This window comes from Thamnophis elegans, chromosome 1 (assembly GCF_009769535.1).
Source record: "Thamnophis elegans isolate rThaEle1 chromosome 1, rThaEle1.pri, whole genome shotgun sequence".
Lineage (NCBI taxonomy): Eukaryota > Metazoa > Chordata > Lepidosauria > Squamata > Colubridae > Thamnophis > Thamnophis elegans.
In genome coordinates, this window is record NC_045541.1 from 81386584 (window position 1) to 81406542 (window position 19959).

General features: G+C 37.3%; 1 protein-coding gene and 1 non-coding gene across 4 annotated transcripts in view; both read right to left on the minus strand.

Annotated features, from left to right (window-relative positions):
- The window catches only part of NAP1L4 (nucleosome assembly protein 1 like 4), a 37876-nt gene extending 23710 nt beyond the window's left edge, over window positions 1-14166 (minus strand). For 2 of the 3 annotated variants that reach the window (XM_032222083.1, XM_032222101.1), the window contains exons 1-7: window positions 13980-14166; window positions 9907-9940; window positions 7544-7605; window positions 6952-7051; window positions 6114-6255; window positions 4677-4763; window positions 1237-1368 (exon numbers count right to left, since the gene is read on the minus strand). In XM_032222083.1, coding sequence (XP_032077974.1) covers window positions 1237-1368; window positions 4677-4763; window positions 6114-6255; window positions 6952-7051; window positions 7544-7605; window positions 9907-9920 — 537 coding nt within the window. In that variant the 5' untranslated portion in view covers window positions 9921-9940; window positions 13980-14166. The remainder of the gene's footprint in view (window positions 1-1236; window positions 1369-4676; window positions 4764-6113; window positions 6256-6951; window positions 7052-7543; window positions 7606-9906; window positions 9941-13979) is intronic. The other variant, XM_032222093.1, reaches the window with a different exon arrangement.
- Window positions 4324-4453, minus strand: LOC116523734. The gene has a single exon (XR_004257105.1). It is a non-coding gene; the product is annotated as a small nucleolar RNA SNORA54 (small nucleolar RNA).
- Window positions 14167-19959: the final 5793 nt, after the last annotated feature.

A 19959-nucleotide genomic window follows, 5' to 3' on the forward strand; every position in this document is an offset into this window, starting at 1 on the left:
TTTGCATTATCTCAAAAAAATCCTATTTATTCTAGAACAGAGATCCCCACCCCTGGACTGGTACCAGTTTGTGGCCTGTTAGGAAACAGGTCACACAGCTGGAGATTAGTGGCAGGTGAGCAAGTGAAACTGAAACCCGCCCCCCATCCCAGTCCATGGAAAAATTATCTTCCACAAAACCTTTCCCTGATGCCAAAAAGATTGGGAACCTCTGCAACACTATATTTGGAAAAAGCTTTTCCATAACCTTTTGCCAGGGGATTTACTAAAAAATTTATAAGCCTATTTCATATAATTATAATTGATAATATGCAGAAGTACAATACTGAACATTTTATTTTTCTTCTCCTAAGTTTATAAAAGGAAATGATCACAGTAAAATTGTTGCCAAATGCAAATAAATTTGAAAAGTTCTTTGAATACTGAGGAAAATGTTGAAGTATTCTCAAACCTGAGCATTCTCATTTGCCATTAAAAGCAGACTGAAATGAAGGCACTTCTTATTCTTAGGAAAAATACAATAGGCAGGCTCAGCATACAAGACACAAAATTTTACGGGTAGTCCTCACTTAATGACTGGTTGCTTAATGACTGTTCAAAGTTATAGTGCCCTTGGAAAGATTGCTTTATGCCCTGTAAAGCATTCCCAACTGTCACAAAATACTGCACACATACCCCCTGGTCACATGACCACAAACTGTTTGCCTGGCAACCTGTTCACACTTAACAGCTACCTGTCATGTGATCATGATCATCATTTGCAATCTTCTCTGCTGGCCTCTCTAGAAGTCAATAGGGAAGCCAGCAGACAAGGCTGCAAACCACTACCGCTTGCCAAGAGAACATCCTCTCATCTCTGAGGACTAACTGAAAAGAACTCCTTGCTGATTGATCCAGGTCTACAGCCGAAATCCAAGTAGGAACAGAGCTTGAAATCCTTTTTTCCCTGACTCCACAGAACTCTCTGTAGAAATAGAGAGAGAAGGACCTCAAGTTCCATGCATCTCAGCTGCTGAAATTCAATCCCCTTCCCTCACCTCCATTGTCCAGAGGCAGGAAGAGAAGGATCTCAAGTTCCATGCACACCTGAATTACTGCCACCAACAAATGACATTTCCAAACAAGTGAACCCAAGAAAAATGCTTAAGATCATCAAAAATGTGGCAATTTGCAGACAACCCCCATTTAATAATGCATCATGTACACTCTAATCAAAATAGCCACTGAATTTGTTACCTGTACTAATTCACTCAGCATATCTACATTTCTAAATATTGTGAACCAAAAATCTGGGATTCCTTTAGGATTTGTCTCTTCAGTTGCTCCTGCTTCTTTTTCTTCTATTACTACTTTATTTTTCAGGTCTCCCTAGAAGATAAGGTATTTATATGAGCGTGAAAATTTTATGTAGAAACACTTCCAAAATATTTTAAATTAGAAAAGAAAAATAGCTTATTTAATCCTTCACATTTAATAAGGGAAGCAAACAGATTTAACAAATAAATATAACATAATTTTCTTTTAATATCACACTTAGGAAAATTCATGCTTATTGGTTTGTAAGATTAGTACATTCAGCAATTTGAAAGTATACAGAAAAGGTAGCTCTGTTCATTCCCCTATTTCTAAAAACTGTCTCACCTTTCATATCACACTTATACAGAAATAGGTGTTTATTAAGAACAGCACTTGGAATTATCATGTAGTGCTACTATGGACATAAATAATGAACTTGACAGAAAAATGTTAGCTCTATAGCATTAAACCGCCTTTAGTATTCAGATATGATCTTTCTCTATTTCTCTGAAATCTGTTCTTCTCCATGATATATCAGCATACCCTCTCCATCCCCAAGTTGGGTAACTTTAGGGGTTATCCTTTGGTTGTTGTTTCTGTCTATTTGGCTGGAGTATGAGTTTCATCTCCCTGCTTAGCACTATGGAGCATTGGGAGGTTGGATGGAGGTCCCCTCTAAGATGGTTTCCCATGCCTTGTTTTGCCCTTTCATACTGATTAGGCCCCTTTTTTATTTTTTGCCTTCTCTCCTGGGAATGGATTTTGGAATTTCAAAGCAGATGAACAAATAGGAATGAGACATCCTAAAACTTTCATGAATGGTACTCTCAAGCTTTTTTTTTTTAGGGTTCTCACCTTCTAATAGAAGCCATTTTAGGTATTATTCTACTTTCCCAACATCATGCTGGTGTAAGAAGATAGGAGGTCTACTTATGTTTTGGAGTTTACACAAGTAAAAAGGATCATGTGTTATCTGGCTTCATAGTTAGAAAGGAAGGTCTAAATCTTGACCTATGCATCTCTGCAATTTTGCTACAGGCAAAGAGATAGGCTATACTTGGTTACTGGGCTGTTCTTCCCAAAAGTCAAGAGGCCCAGGAACTGCTACTTTTCTTATCATCATGCTTCTCTTTTCCCCTACAAACAGCTGGTAGAAAAAGTTAAATTAGGCTATTGTTGCTGAAAAGCACATATTACTTTAATTTGGCTTTAGACTCAAGAGCTACCATGTTTCCCTGAAAATACGACCTGTCCTGAAACTAAAGCCTTGCCACATTTTTCACGTGGGCAAAAATATAAGCCCACCCCTGAAAATAAACCCCTTGGACAAACCCCCCTCCGGCCAGGCAGAGCACCGCTCATCAACATAGCGGTATCCTGAAGGCCCCAAGCCGCAGGAGCCAGAGGGGAGAAAGGTGCTCACATTGCATGGTGCCTTTGGGACACCGCTAGGTTGGGGAGTGGCGTTCTGCCTGGCCAGAGGGGGGGAGTTGCCGGGTGGGTGCTCCCTTGCGAACTGGCTCCCGAAGAGCTGGGCACAGCCTCAGGGGCGAAGCAGCCATGAGGTGACCATCTCACGAGCAATCGCCTGGCAAACTCCCTCTCCAGCCGGGCAGAGCACCATTCACTGACCTAGGGGGTATCCCTAAGGCACCAAGCCACATGGCGTTCTGCCCGCTCCCCAGCTCATGCGGCTTGGCACATTAGGGACACCCGCTAGGTCAGTGCATGGCGCTCTGCCTGGCTGGAGAAGGGGTTGTGCGAGCACCTGTTCCGCCTCCCGCAGACATGCCTCCTAGTCTCAACATGTCCTGGCCCAGCTCTCCCTGCAGCAGCAGCCACCACCGCCATGCTCCGAGCATGTCTTCTCCGGTTCCAAACCCCAAAACTTGGTTGCTGAGTCTTCCAGCAGCGGCCACTCTAGGAATGCGCTCTATGGTTGTGGGAGCTGGGGAGCGGGTAGAGTGCCACGTGGCTTGGCGCCTTAGTGATACCCCTTAGGTCAGTGAATGGCACCGGGTGGTTGCTCGTGAGCTTGGTCACCTCATGGCTGCTTCGGCCCTGAGGCTGTGCCCGGCTCTTCAGGAGCCAGTTTGCAAGGGAGCAGCCGCCCGGCAATCCCAAAACAATAAACCTTCCCCTATAATAAGCCCAAGGCCATATTTTGTAAGTAAAAAGAAAATAAGACCCTGTCATATTTTCGGGAAACATAGTATGGCTTTGTCAAGTTCTTCCCCCTGCTCTTCTAACTCATATACATGTTTGGGTTCATCATACCTGTCTGCCTGTTTCTCCAATTCTGCACTTAAGATCTTTAGCAGTACCTATCTAGCATGGTTCGTCATACTGAAAGCTATATTCGAAGGTGGAAGCAGAAGATCCCTCAAAAAGAAAAAAATTCCCCAAGTCTTGCCTTCTAATTAGAAGAGGCAGATTTAATCTTTTCCTACCATGTTGAGTGACTGGGATTTTGGTCACCCATTTTATTGCAAATAACCATTTAGACATCTGTGGAGGGAATTATTGAGCAAATAAAAAAAAATTGTCAAAAAGTCTTGCATTGAAGATATTGCTACTGGTTAAGAAACTTGCTTGAAGTGAGTGCAGCATAAACACTTGGAGAAGAACAGAAACCAACACTGAGAAAGAAAAGGATTTGACAGTATTCTGAATCAGTAGATAATTGGTTGCAAAAAAAGGTTACTTTTAGATGCTGGAATTTTATCCTTGTTATGAGTTGGTTACTTCATAATTTTGTTTATTATACACCATCCAGAGTTGCATAACTTGAATTAGGTGGTCATGTAAATGCTACAAACAAATCTTTCTTTTCTTTTTAATCAACATGTGGGATGTATTCATGTATCATGCATTAAGCCATAAACTGAGGATTTAATGTGATGGGTGAACTTAGCTGTGTTGATTTGGAAAATGTAGGGAAATATTACATACAATCAAATTACTATGATTAATATACCAATTACAAATTACTATACCACAAAGGACAGTTAATAAGATGAAACTACTTGATGTAACCTGCAACAGAGATGATAAGCAGGCAAAATAGCCTGTTTATTCTCATATCAGGTTTTATTGTAGCACTGGAATGGAACCCATTAGCAGAAAAGGCTGTCACAACAGGTTACGAACAGTGCAAATGGTACTTATATTGGAATACTAAAATTAAATTTAAAACATTTGTTAAACTTCTTGAACAGAGTTGCAATTCTGAAATTACAGAAAGGGAAATCCCTCAAAACATTACCATGACAGCCGACATAAGCTTCTAATATGCTCTGCAACACAAATTAATTGGATTGTTCAGTAGAAGTTATTTTGACTACCTCAAAATATTTAAAAGTTTATTTATTTCCACTTACAGCTAGCTTCTCTTCATCTTCATTTTCACTGTGCCATTCTGCCTCTGCTTCAGTAGGTTCAGCATTACCAATGATGAATTCCCTTCTCTGCACAAATTACACAAATTGTAGATACATTATTCAACAGAGCCTAAGAATACTGCAGAAATCTGAAAAATGATCTCTCAACTACATTTTAATGGGTTAGAGAGGTTGCAAACATTTCAGGCTGAAACATTCTGACCTCCTGCTATAATCTCAATAGAATTGATCCAATCTTAAAACAGGCCGTGTGTCCACAATTGGGAGTGAATGTCTGTTTCTAAATGTATGCAATCATGAAGAGTCTCACCCTGTTTTATCACCTTTTTGCCATGGTTATTAAGCTATTCACTTGGTTAAGTAAATCCAGCTTTCCCATTGACTTTGGAAGCCACTCGAGAAGGTAAGCAAATGGTGATTACATAACTAGAACTGCAAAAATTTTAGATACATGCCTGGTGCCCAAGAGTCTGAATTTTGATGTGATTGCAGGGCTACTGCAGTGGTTTTAAGTGTAGGAACCAGTCATACATCAGTTTTTTTTCAATGCCACTGTAAATTTGAGCTGTCATTAAATGACTCTTCTTTAAGATGAAGACTATCTGTATTCTATCATTCTTGGAAGCTGTAAAACTCATGTTTTGCAGTTATACCAATTCTGAAAAGTTCAGACTGTCTGTTCCAATATTGAAACAAAGTTGGAAATGAGGCTACAAAAAGTCCATTCCAAATTTTAAAAATGATAATACGAAAATGTTTCAGCCACAAAACATTTTACATACTTCTATGAAGTAGTAAAAAGACCAACTACTTAACACACAAAATGTTTTACTACACCCCTATAGTCCCAATTATTTTAAACAAAGTAAGCAACACTTCATTTAAAAATGGTGTAGTGGGTAGGGTTCCTACCCAAGCAGGGGGTTGGACTAGAAGATCTCCAAGGTCACTTCCAACTCTATTATTCTGTTTTGAACAAATTGTGGTTTATGAAGTACCACAAAAATTATTAGAAGGGAAACACTATTGAACACTATTACTCGTTACCTTTTTATTATAGCTATATTAATGTATCTAAACCTAAAAATATGTTATATTTTTTCTTTAAAAGACAAATTAAAGAACTGAGGACTATTATCATGTATTGGTTGAATAATGCTGTAATTCACAAGGTCCAGAAGATTCATGCATACCCATAATATGGTAAGAGAATGCCAATGCTGTAAATGGCAAAGAATCAAACATATATACCTCAGAAGATACTGCCTTGAGTTATATAAAAGTGATATGCTCTTGAACACATAATTAAAATTTGGAAGGGCAAAAATCTGTGTAGCAGTGTCTAGTCTTTTCCTTCACCAGTATTTTTAATTTAGAGGCTTACAAACAAATTTAACAGTTTAGCTGGTTCATTACCTTATCAAAAAGGGGTTGATAAAGAGCTGCATATTTTCTCTCTAAATCGTGAACTTCTTCATAAAATTTAGCTTCTATATGTGCACATTTCACCTGAAGCTGTTTCAAGGCATCAATTCTTCTTTTTACTGCTTTTGGTAAGCTGGTAATAAAAACAATAATTTAAAAATAGCATCAAATATTTTCATCCAATATAAATAATGTTTTATATTTAAAATTCAGAGGTAATTACTGCTGAAATACCTAAAAGAAACATACATTTTGTTGCCAAATGTGAAAAAATATACCCAGAAGTTAAAATAAAAATCAAACATTTCTCTAGACATTTATGTCATCTTGTAAACTTAAGTACCTCTTCTGGCTTTTAAAAAGAAAAGGCATTGTTCTAAATTTCTCAGTTGTGCTTCTTTGGGAAGGACCAAAGGAAAATAAATCTATTCAACTATCAAAACATTCTACAGGAGTTTCATAGAAAATTAATATATGTGACCTGTCTCTTCCAATATTAAAACAATTTTAGATAATTTAATTTATAAAAAGAGTAGGAATGCATTTTAGAATTCTAGCTAATTTTCAACAAAGATTATTTCAGTATTCAATATACCCACAATAGCAATGTTTAACATAGTTAATGTCAGTAAAAGGGACAAACTGAAGCAATAAGGAATATCAAACTGAGGAACTGTAACCTAGAAATACATTGAATAGTGTGCATATGGTCATATTGCTTAAAAACTGGAGAATCTGCTTTCCTTAGTCTTAGGTTTTCATTGCTATATTAAGAAAATCACTAACCATCTGGACCTCTTTTCAGGTCTGAGAAGTTTTTCATACTTACGTTTCGATATAGCTGGAAGGAGTGTGAGGTGCATTATCAAGTCGATCTTGTAAAGCCGCCAAGACTTGTGGGTTCTGCATTACTTGGTCTGCTAACTTTTCTGTAAAAGCAGTACATTACCTAAATTACAAACCTTTAATGAATGTTTAAGGCCTAAGTCAACATAATATTGGAATACAAATAAATAAGTCCAGCTTTTAAGAAAACCTGGAGATCTAGTTATTCTCTTGTACTTTCTTCTGAATATTTTCTTATAGCTTTGTTCTATGCTTCTAAACCATAGCAGTATCTTTTGCAGATGTAAAACTTCAAAAATATTACTTTTAAAATAACAAATGATTTCTCCTAAGAAGCAACAAAATATACACTTATTGTGTCTCCAACCTCCTCCTTCCAGAAGTCCCCTCATACATCTCTCTGCAAACAGGATATATCCCACAGCAGATGAATATGAGAATGTAGCAATTCAGAAAACTAGTCAAAGCACATACAAATTACATAATTCCTCCCTGCATCAGAACTTGGATTAATATCTGGTAACCAGTAGTTATTCCCTTTCTTCCATTGCCTGAAATAAGTCTGAGCAATTTACCTTTTTTATCACCTGTGCCTTTAGCACTTTCCACAGAATCTGAGGCAGCATCTTCTGCCCTACTGTGAAAAATATTTGAGACAAATAAGAACAGATAAAATCCAAATAAAGTTGTTAATCTTTAAGCTATAAAAATCATGTATATGCTTGATTTCCCTGAGATAGTAATGGACTATACCAAACATTTAATTTTTATGTGCCAATACTAAGTACAGAAAGAACATTAGAACTGGAAACATAGTGTAGAGACTAATGTGAACCAAAAATTCACATTTTCAAAGTTTCTTGACAAAATAAGCTTCCACCGGTAATATATCATTATTTCTAATTTTAAAAGTAGGCAAATATTTAAATTATGCAATTTAATAGCTGGCACAAATTCAATGAACAGAGAGTAAACAGACCACTACTAGAAAATATAAACTTGTAAACCACCTTATGACTACTTGATATGCTCTGGCAATTTTCTACAGCAACAAGATTTGCTTTCTATCAGTGATTAGGAGTTTGAATGCCCAAATATATTCACAAAACCACAAAATAAAAAGTATATTTAGAAAATATTTTAAAACACTTTAGAAAAACATGTTTCAAAATGCTAAAGTTAAAAAAGACTGCCAAAATATAGTAATTATTGGTGGTCACACTCCCAAGGAAAGGACATTCCTCTCCCTTAGTGTTATAATTTTCAACTCTGTTGAGCTAGAAGCTGAAGATAAACATCATCAAATAACCTTACAGCAAAGCCAAGTTGGAATGATAGAAAGCATTTATTTAAATACTTCAGTACCAAGCAATTATAATTTTCAAAGATTAAGCTATTTGAACTGGGCTCAAAGAAACAGTACTATAGTATTAAAGCTCTTTCTAGATTGGCAAGGCAGAACCAAAACAAGGATATTATAAAACCCATCACTGTAGGACTTTAAGCAATATCACATATAACAAAAGAAGCTGAAAAACTATTATAAACATGGCTAACTATCTTCTCCAAGAGAAACCTGGCACACCAATGATTAATTGATTAATGGTTAAGACATCAGGCTAGAAAGCAACAAACTGAGTTCGTCTCATCTTAAGTCATGAAAACTAACTGGGTGACTTTGGACCAGTCACTCAGTCTCATGCCAACCCTCCTCACAGAGTTTTTATGGGAAAATTAGGAGGAGCAAGATGTGTTGGATATGTTCATTGCCTTGGGTTATAAAGGTGGGATACAAACAAACAAATATGGATGCAATTAGAATCCACATTTGAAATTTTTCTTTAAGATATGTACAGTTGCACCTGAACTTGTTGAAAAGCATTTTCAACATTGAGTCTAACAGAATTCTCATCTTGATTAAGCTTCAGTTCATTAGGTCTTCAGACTATTACTGAATTTATGCCTTGGATTAGCACTTCCTTAGCCTCTAGTGACCTAAATAAGAAGCTTAGCTTCATTTCAAATTCCCAGATAATATGGCCCAATAGCTTCATAGATAAAAAATATGAAATGTTTTGGAAGACAATACAAATGTTGAATTGAAATCATCTCCTCAATCATTGAAAGATACCTAATACTGTAAATACTACCCATCTCTACAAATAATCCCAATATGCCAGTCAGTATAATCAAGGCTATTTCAATGTCAACTTAGTCCCAAGGCAAAAAAGTAAAATAAGCTAACCTATTGTTTCCCAGCGATTCTGAAATTGAACACCCACAATTCATTTTATTTCTTTTATTAGGAAAGATTTTCAAATAGGCCAGGATGATTTTTTCCCTCAAATAGATATGGCCAGCCATTATAGCTAATAAAGGGACTTTATCGCTAACAGCCAATAGTTGTATAAACAGGTTTGCTTCTCTTAATCAGAAGGACTTTATTACATCAACTGAGAGCAGATGATGCTTTAGATCCCCAGAAACTGATCTGCTACAATGGATTTTATCTTTGAAAAGTTTAGCAAAGATATAAAAAAATCAACATTCTTTGTAATTCTATTAAAAGAAATTAAACACCACTCAATGATTGGAAGGTAATAAGACAGCAGTAAATGGTCTAAAAATAGTTGTGGCCCATCTTCTTGGCAAGTATAGTCGAAGTCATGTATTAAGTATGAGACAGTACTATTCTAATGCATACTACAATTAAGCAAATGCTTCAGCACATGTCCCCAATATAAGAATAATCTAAGTGAAAAACAACACCACTAAAAAGATTCAGAGGCAGACAAGCTGTAAAAGCAATACTGAACTACATTAAAAATCCTTTGACAATTAATATTTTATCATATTTCATTACATTTTCCAATATATTTTCCATAAGAAAACCATTTCCTTATACATGAGTTTTTGAAACAGATGTTCAAGAGCTTACCTGTTTTCTGCCATCTGTAAGATCTTTTATCCACCTGTAACACAATGCATATAGTTTAAAATATAAAATATGTAGGAAGTCAAATAAAAAAAATTATGCATTATCAATGCAATCCATTTTAGTAGCAGAGATTTTGTTAGAGAATGTCAATCAGAAATTATTTTCACCAATTTTTCCAAGCATGTAGCCTAATATAAACTTTCAGTGGACTACTCAAATGTCTATAATACCCCTTCAGAAGCATAAGGGGAATAGACAAAAAACACCTAGACCCCTCACTTTCATGCAAATAATTTCCATTGAATAGGAAGAATATGCCAGGATCCAAATATGAAATGGTATCAAAACTCAGAGGACTTGAAAAAGTCCTAGCTCTCCCAAACCAACATTAATATTAGGATCCAACTAAATGACAGATTGACAATGTTAAGCTAGACACCCCCCACAAGAAATACCAGGATTGTAGACTATATTAGAAAGTCCTCCCCCCCCAAAAAAAAAATCCTGGAAAAAGTCAGTGCCAAATCATTTCTGTACTGATGTTATTAGCAGTTGAGTTCAGCTTGAAGATTTAACTTTTTTTTAATATTGTGAATCTACTCAGAAATGATTTTAAGGAACTTGCCTATGTACAAAAGGAGATTTAATTATTGTACATTACAAACCAACCAATCTACATAATGGCTCAGCACAGTATTTTTATATTCCCTATTTTAATAAAGAGTATATCTGTATCAAAGGAAATTACAATGCAAATATGAGCATCTATTTTTAATTAAACATGGGTAATAAATATAAATATTAATTATTAGAACAATAAAGAGTACCCACTGGATGCCAGAATATACTATTGACCACAAACATTAAAAAAAATCCATGTCTGACAATGTAATCAGAATTGTATTACAAAATGTAGCTCAGAATTACATCTTAATTAAAATAAAACTAAAGCAACCTTATCCCAAATAGCACTTTACTGAAAGCTACTGAAATACAATCTTACTATGAAATGTTTAAATATAAAATTATGAAGTATTCTAAAATACTATTCATATTCAATGATTACTGTACAGAGTCTCTCTGAGAAAGATGAGTGATTATAGGAAATATGAAATGTAAATAAAATAATATGTATTACATATTAATACATATTAATATGTAATCTTTCTAACATTCTATTAACAATTATAAACTAAGAATCGCAAATCTTTTTTCATTGTAGGTACATCATTCTTTGCAAAGAGACAAGTTTCACTGCGTGTACGTAAGTGCTATAATTTTTTACAGTATTGAACTCCATTACCCATCCATTACAAAATTCTTCCAGTTCACAACAGATCCTGAATCATTTCAATTAGTTTTAGGCGTTAGGATTGGGGTTTTAAACCAGAGGATTACTTGAATTAAGGCTTTCAACGGTCATGTGACCAATTTTAAAGGAAGAAAACATTCAACTCTTGCTGAAGTACTACCCTCAAAATTAATCATTTTATCTCAAAGCAGATATTATGACATTTTCTTTCAGCTTTTGTCTACAAAGACTGCATTGAAAAGTTACGCTGACTTCCATTTGGTCTGTTTGTCTGCCACTAAAACGTTCTCTAAGGACTCCTTAACACTCCTAAGCAGCTTTAGAGGAGGAACCTACAATACTGTACTGTCAGATACCATTTGGAAGGTGATTGACACCACTGTATAGTCTATATAAGTAATATTTTCCCCTCTTGTTACAAAAGCACAATACAATACTCTTCAAATTTACTATGATGAAAGTCCTATCAAGTTTAAAATAATTTTAAATACAGCAAAATTAATCTAGAGTGTTAAGGTATCCTAAAAATATTTCATTATTAAATATGCTTGTATAGATTATCATATGCATTTATACCATCTATTTGAGTTGGTATTCAGAATTTCAGCCAGCGTTTCTATATTTTGGAAGTGTGGCAGTACAATGAAATACTTGTTATAACTACACCTAAATATCAGGATTTGCATACTGCCAAGTCTATTTTATGCCATTATTTTTTTTACCGCTTAGTATCCAACTAGATGTTTCTGGGATGCTCACAAGCAGGAGAATAAGATATACCTATCTCTTACCACTGTTTTCCTGACGTTAGTATTGGATGCATGCTACTCCCAGCTGGGAGATATGTTTTCAAGACGAAGAGTCCTATTTGTCATACGTTTTTCCAAGATTCTTTTAAAGTCATCACATTTTGTGGTACTGTATTCCATAGTTCAATTATGCATTATACATATATAGGTAGTCTTTGACTTACAATAATTGAGCCGAAAATTTGTTGCTAAATGAAATATTTAAGTGAGTTTTGCCTCATTTGATGACTTATCTTGCCATAGTTAAGTGAATTACTGCACATTAAGTTAGTAACACGATTAAGTGAATCAGGTCTCCCCATTGACTGTCAGAATACTGCCAAAAAATGACATCACCCTGGGACACTGCAACTGTCATAAATATGAGTCAATTGTCAAGCCTCTGAATTTTGATCAGGTGACCATGGGGATGCTGCAATTGTTGTAAGTGTGAAAAATGACCGTAAGTTACTTTTTTCAGTGTCGTTGTAACTTTGAACTGTAACTAAATGAACTGCTGTAAGTCAAGGAGTACCTGTATTCCCTTAAAATTCTATGGAGCTTTCATTTTGAATCAAAATAGTAATAATCAAGTGCACATTAAATTTTCATTACTATGCTTCCAAAAACAAGGCAGAGAAATTTGATACATGAGTTCTTGTTCAGTTTGCATTCATGGCTATGACTGTGATGAAAAAATAATTTCATGACCAATCCTTGCATTTATGACCATCGCAGAGCTATAAAGTAAAGCAAAGCTGAAGAAAAATCATAAGCATAGTTGAAGTTTCACTTCGTGAAGACTTGGCTTAAAACTTTGATGCTGGTCCAATTAGAATAACTAAACATGGACTACTTGTACAGCACAAAACAGGAACAGACTTAAAGGTATTAATGGGAAGTTGGTGTTCCTAGGAATGTACTGTATGTCAACATGTCAAACAAAATAAAGTAGTATCAAAGTTATAATCAGTTATTGCTGCATTAGAGAATTTCAGTTTGTATGACTTTCAATATTGTTTTTTAAATTACACATTTAATTTTATGTAAGATTTCCCCCACACAGATGAATTACTTTTATGCCATTTTATTATCTTGAGCGAACTTCTTACATTTTTCTTTCACTGGTTCCTTTCAAACTTGAGGCAAGTAGAAGCAAATTAGCCAAGCTTACAAAATGTGCAGCTTTTACCAAAGGCTCACATCATGATGTTAAACTACTGTAGAAAATTATGTCTTCCGTTAGGGAGCTCAGAGCTATACATCTACAGGAAACAAAGCGAGTGTGTGTTTTCAAGATCGGAGGAAGGAAAAAGGAAAAAAACCGGGAGGAAAATCATCGCAGGTTAAGTATTAAAGGACCTATGTCTGGAAAAAAACCTGGCGTATATTTTCAAGGGGAAAAAACATTCGTCACAGGTAGAAGACATTATTAATTTAAAGGCAATTCCCGGGCTTGTATTTCTCCGCATAAATCTTCGACCACAATATTTAAAGCCAGGTGGCCTACCCAGCTGAGCAAGAAAGCACCAAACACATGGCCGAGAAACGGTAGAGCAGGAAGCGTAGACCAAAGGAAAAGGGACCGCCCTAAGAAGTGGAAACCAAGCCTCTCTCCTCCCACCCGCATGTGGCAACCTGGGCGAGAGTGAGACTTCCCGTCTTCTCCGCTTCTCCGGTCTGGAATGGACCCCACGACCGCTCCTTTAAAATGGTGCCCAGAGTAGGACCGGACTGCCTCCACCCGCTCCACCATTTAGTAGCCGGGCTTGGCACACGCACGGGGGGGTGACGGGATGAGCGACCGGCCAGCCTCCCTCCCACCGGCCGTCGTCGTTATCGCCTTCCCCTCCTCCTCCAGCCGGCCACCCTGACTACCTGCCGCTTTCGCTTTAGCAAAGGAAAAATTAAAGGCCGCCACCCATACAGCCCTGCCCCTACTCTTCTTCCCGCAGTCTCCCTCACTCTCTCACCTGGTCCGGCCTCCGCGTCTCCTCACGCCCGAAACACCAGCAAGCCAGGCGGATCCTCTCACAGACTCTCTCAGGGCTGCGCCGCCCCGAATAAGACCGCCTCCCATTGGCTAACGACGAGGCACCCCTCCCTCCGCAGTAAAAGCCACCTCGATTGGTGCAAGGTTAGCAGCGGTCGCCGCTCCACACGCGGGACATGTTGACTTTCCGGCAGACAGCGGATTAGCCAATTGCTGCGTCGGGAAAGTGGGAGGGAGGCAGGGAGGGAGGCGAGGGAGAAGCGGAGAGGCTAGTGGGGTAACATAGGCTCGCGCAAAAAGCGTGAGAGCGCGGCCGCTCAGGCGGGAGAGGGAAGCGCGCGCTCAACCCGCGCGGTGTTTAGTTAAAGGTACAGCGTCTTTTTAAAAGCACCGGACGTGAGCCGTGTCTTTGCGAAAGGGAGATTTTGTCGCTCGGAAGCTCAGCCGAGAACTTTTGTGGGGTTTTTTTTTTTTTGGGGGGGGGGGTTATTTGTGATTGAGCATCCGCACCTCAAAAGTTAGCCAGAAACATCCTACTACTACAGGAGTATTAAATAGATAACGTCAAGCACCGTGTCGGGGTGGGGGGGTGGGGCAACTGCTCCCGGTCTCTTCCGAAGGACCCATTGGAAACGCCTATTATTGGGAAGAAGAAGCCGCCTTGTTTATATGCTATAGCTTGTTTATAGCTGCCGTGACAGAGGTCCCGCCTTTCCTTTCAGAGCGCTACCAAACAAAATAATAGCCAAGTCACCGGTCTGAGCGCTCTCCAGCTCTAGACGGGTTGGCTGAAGATGGTGCTGATTATAAGGGAAATACCAAGCTGGCAAAGTCTTATTTCATAGAAACATCACAGATCGATAAAATATACGGTGTCCATTCCAACAGGGGAAAAAGTAATTGTTAAAACAGATTTGAGTGGCCAGCGTTTTCATAAACGGAGGAGGGAAAGGGTATTGCTGTATTCTTTTTCCTGAATGAAGGGAAATAGAGAGCTCTTTATTGGCCAAGCGTGATTGGACACACAAGGAATTTGTCTTTGGTGCATATGCTCTCAGTGTACATGAGGAGGATAAAATACATTCCTTAAGAATAAAAAGATAGAACACCTAGTGATAGTCCAGGTTACTAATAAGCTCTCAAATTGTACTAAGAAACAAATACAAACAATATAAATTGAAAGATACAAGCAACATGGTATAGTAAGTGGGGAGAGATAGATACTAGGAAGGAAGAGAAGAATAATAGTAATACAGTCTTAGTAAATTTTTGATATGGAAATTAGTTGTTAAGCAGAGTGATGGAATGCAGGGAAAAACTGTCCTTGTGTCTAGTTGTTCTGGTGTGCAGTGTCCTATAACATCGTTTTGAAGGGTAGAAGTTGAAACAATTTATGTCCAGGATGTAAGGGGTTTGTAGATATTTTCACAGCCCTCTTTATCACCAATTATACCATAAATGAAGCTGAAGCTGTCACTTTAGATTTCTGGTGTGGTATTGTGCTATTTTTGTTTAGGAAAAGAATGGCCTTCTTTCCCAAATTAAGGTCTAAGCCGCAACTCTTTGTGCATTCACTCGGGGGTAAACACTCTCAGGAGAGTCAGTTTGGTGTAGTAATTAAGGTATCAGGCTAGAAATATCCGAGGAGGCTGTGAGTTTTAGTCCTGCCTTAGGCACAAAGTCAGCAGCAGGGGTGACTTTGGGCTAGTCATTCTTTCTCAGCCCCATGAAGGAAGCAATGGCAGGTCACTTCGGAGATATCATATTTTCCCTCAGAAACAAATTTCTTGCTTTTCTCTGCTATAGAATAGGAAGTTGGAGAAAGTGATAAACATGAATAGGACTCCCAGTTTACACAGCAGTCGTTGCAGCATTTTTGCACATGCTGTGGAAAAAAGGAGAAAACCAATCTCTGTTATGCCTGCATGGGTTCCTGTCTATAAACATATAATTTGCCTAAAGTAAAAACAATCCCCACAACAATGCAGAAGCATCCCTAGTATTTAATGTGTTCAATCCCTGTTTTACCAGCCTACAAACCAGAGTTTAGAAAGCACACAATTTTTAAAAAGTAAAATATCCTCCAAATTGTTTTTAGCTCACCTGTATGGTCCACATGCATTGTTGTTTTGTATTTATGAAACAGGGCAATGATGTATAGCAGCTTGAGATGTGCTGGCTTGCTTCTTCATAAGGCATGCAGCTCTGTGACATAGTCAGAAATGAACATTACTATGGCTGCTGATGTCACAAAGCAGATCCTGACTGGAAATAATCATACCCATATATGTTGCAAGCAGAAGATTTAGGAAGACTCTATCCTAAAGAGATGCGAGAAAGACATATGGGAGGGAAATCCAATTTTGCATTAAAATAAAACTCCAAAGTGATCCCCAATTCACAGGAAATATTCACTTCCTTAGTGTTATTGAATAATGGATAAATTTAAATATTCAGAACGTTTTCCCTTTCATTTTAATGATACCTTCCTGTCTTCACATGTTGATTTCTCAACTAGCTCCATTCTCTATAAAGGATCTGTCTCTTTTCCTCTATGTCTTACTGGGCTGCTGCATACTAATTCTTCAAGTTCAACACCAATGGTAGATTACTTACCTATGCTATCAAAACATGGGGAACTGAATAAATTAACTGGTACATGGACGTTGTTTATACCTTAGAACAGGGATGTCAAACTCATGTCATCACGGTGTCGTCATGTGATGTATCGTGTCTTTTCCCCCTTCGCTAAACTGGGCATGGGCATGGCCAGCGTGTGACACATCCAGCCTGCGGCCAGTGATTTTGACAGCCCTGCCTTAGAAAGATTTATGCATTTATTGAGCTGGAGGCCCCTTTCCCCTTAAAAGAGGTTCCCAAGAGTCTCAAAGCAGAAATAATTTCACACAATATTTTAAAAAAATAGCCAAAAAAATAGTTCCATAATTTAAATTGAATACTAATAATTAAAAATGCTTGCCTTAGATACGGTATTTAACTGCATTTCAGAGTAGACATATGCCTTGGAGATCACCCAATTATATGGATACAGGCCATTTCATTAATGAAGATTCTATAGGAAAGATACTGGTGGCCTTCATTGTTATGGAAAACCATAGATGTATTTATTCAAGAATGGGATTTAGTTATTTATGACAAGAATTTATTCGCTACCATATCCCAAGGCTATACTTGATTTATAGGGACCTCAGCAAACATTACTTCCTCCTGATTCAGCCAAGTAAACAAATACTGAATAAATTGAAGTACTTTATTTTTTTGCTCCAAACTTTCTATTAAGGAGTTCCTTAATTATTTTTCAGAACATCATGTTTCAGGCAATGTATTTCTAAAACTTTAAACAGCAACATTTTACATTGCCTGACACTAAAGGCACACTCATGTACATGATACTCTGATAGCCAATTGATGACTTTTATGTAGACATATCTAAGCTATCAAGCCAAAATTGGACGCAATAAATAATACTATTTTCATTGACCTGAAAGTATTGGTCAATTTAAAGCAGCTTGGCCAGATCAATTGATACTGAAAAAAGAATCTGTAATACAGACAGAATGGCTGAAGGTTTCTCCTGACATAGATTATTATATGTGGGGAGAATAGAGTGGACAATCTCCTTAGGCATTTTAACATTAAAAAGTCCATCTAGGGTTTTGCCATTAGATACTTTAGGCTGCTAAACTGATATCTAATTTGCAACTCTATTTGAAAGAGCCAGAAGCCCAGGAATGCGTTTCTTGCAGTTTTTTGGATTTAGGATCCTGAAACACAGGCTATATATGCATCATACATTGAATGACCAACTAGGTAATGCAGTTTTGCTTAGTTCTGCAAATCTATCCAATATTAATTTAGGTTCAAAATATTGTGTAAGCCCAGCCATGAAAAGACAACACAATCTCAAAAATGGTCCACTTCAATCTAGTGTATTTCAGTTATCATTGAGACTCAACTTATTTTCATTTCAAAACAGATCTGATCATGGTCTGGATGTCACACACTCCACATGGTTCCACCACAAAATCGCGCTCGACGAAAGCGCGCATTTGACGTCATCACAGCGCGACGAAAACATCGCGCTGTGATTGAAAAATGTAAAAATAAAGCGAAAACCTTACCCTAACCCCCCCAAACCTAACCCTAAACCTAACCCTTAACCTAACCCTAAATCTAACCCTAAACGTAACCCTTAACCTAACGCTAAACCTAACGCTAACCCTTAACCTAACGCTAAACGTAACCCTAACGCTCTAAACCTAACCCTAACCCTAACCCTTAACCTAACCCTAACCCTAACCCTAACCCTTACCTTTATGTGAATCGGCTTGCTTTAATTTTAATTTTATTTCAATTTTTAATTTTTTTCGTCGCGCTGTGATGACGTCAAATGCGCGCTTTCGTCGAGCGCGATTTTGTCCTCCGCGGTTTTGACGGGTCACGACTCCACATCACATTGCTCTCACGTTATGTATTGTGGTGTTTTTCCCTTCACGGAGCTGGAGTGGGTGTGACTTGCGTGTGATGCAAACAGTCCATGGGCTGCCAGTTTGAAACCCCTGGTCTGGAATGACAGTGGCTTGGCATATTCTAGCTGGCTACATTCTTAAAAAACGTACTGCATCAATGGTCTCAAAAACAACGGTATTTTAAAAATAAGACAACATATTAAGCTTTAAATCACAACTTATGTCTGAATCAAGTTATTTTTTCCCACCCCAAAGAATTTCAGAATTGTACAGCATGCCTATAGCAAATTTACTGCAACTCAAATAAGATAATATTGAGTACTGTAGGGTATTTTTTGCTCATGAGAATATTAATGCATTTGTATTTATATCTAGGCTTTTTCTTTCTACTATGTTTTGAAGAGCAAAGGCTAAGGATTAGAGATGATATAATGTGAATGAAGGATCGTATTATTTTTTGGCGGCAAAGGTTAAAGTCTTTGCCGCCCAAAAATAATGTGATACTTCATTCGCATTGCAATATATTAGAAGCTGCCAAGAGACTCAGCATTGTGGAATATGTTAAGGAAAATAAATAAAAATATCTTGTTTTTAAAAACACCTGTATTTACTAATATACACGTTTTGTCTGATCATCTCTGAAGACAATGTAGATTTTCATACCTTCTCAACAAACAATAAACATTGCCCCATTAAATAAAGGAGATGGCATTTATGAGTCCCTGGAGGGGAAAGGTGAACTGAGGTTGACATGTTCAGAGGCTTGCAGTGCAGAACATAAATGTCAGCAGAAAGCACTGGGTTGTTAGTTATTTAGGAACAAGCAGTAGAGCTGAACCTACTGAGCACAGCTGAACACATATACCTACTGAACAACTGTTCTTTTAATACATGGAACTCTTTTTGTAAGTACGGACATTGTAGGTTATTGTAAACTGGTTTGGGTGATTTTTCACATATTCAGATCAAAAGTTTAAGCATTTTACATTTTACAATTAGATTCTGTTTCAAAATTTTGTGATATGTAATGACACAATAGAATTCCACAAAATCTATTCTTGGAGATGATTGTTTCTCTGAAATGGTTGCTGAAGGAGAAATATCTAAAATAATCTGCTGTATATGATATGATTCTGTGCAATATGGTCCATTTTCGGGTTAGAGGTGAAGTTTATACATTTGAAGATATTTAATTCCTTTTGGTTTGTTCTTTTGCTTTTCATTATACTGTACATTGGTTTTCCCCCAAAAAAGTATATCCTCCTCTGAAGAAATATCAGGCCCTTTTATAGCATACCACAAAGACTAAATTTATATGTTTGCTATGATGTATTAAACACAGCAATAAGCTATCAGCCATTTTTCTTAGTTAAAAGTTGTACATGTTTAAACACAACCCTGAGTAACAAACAACAAAACCAAGAAGTATAAAATCATAAAATCTGAAACCACAAAATCAAAACAAAATTG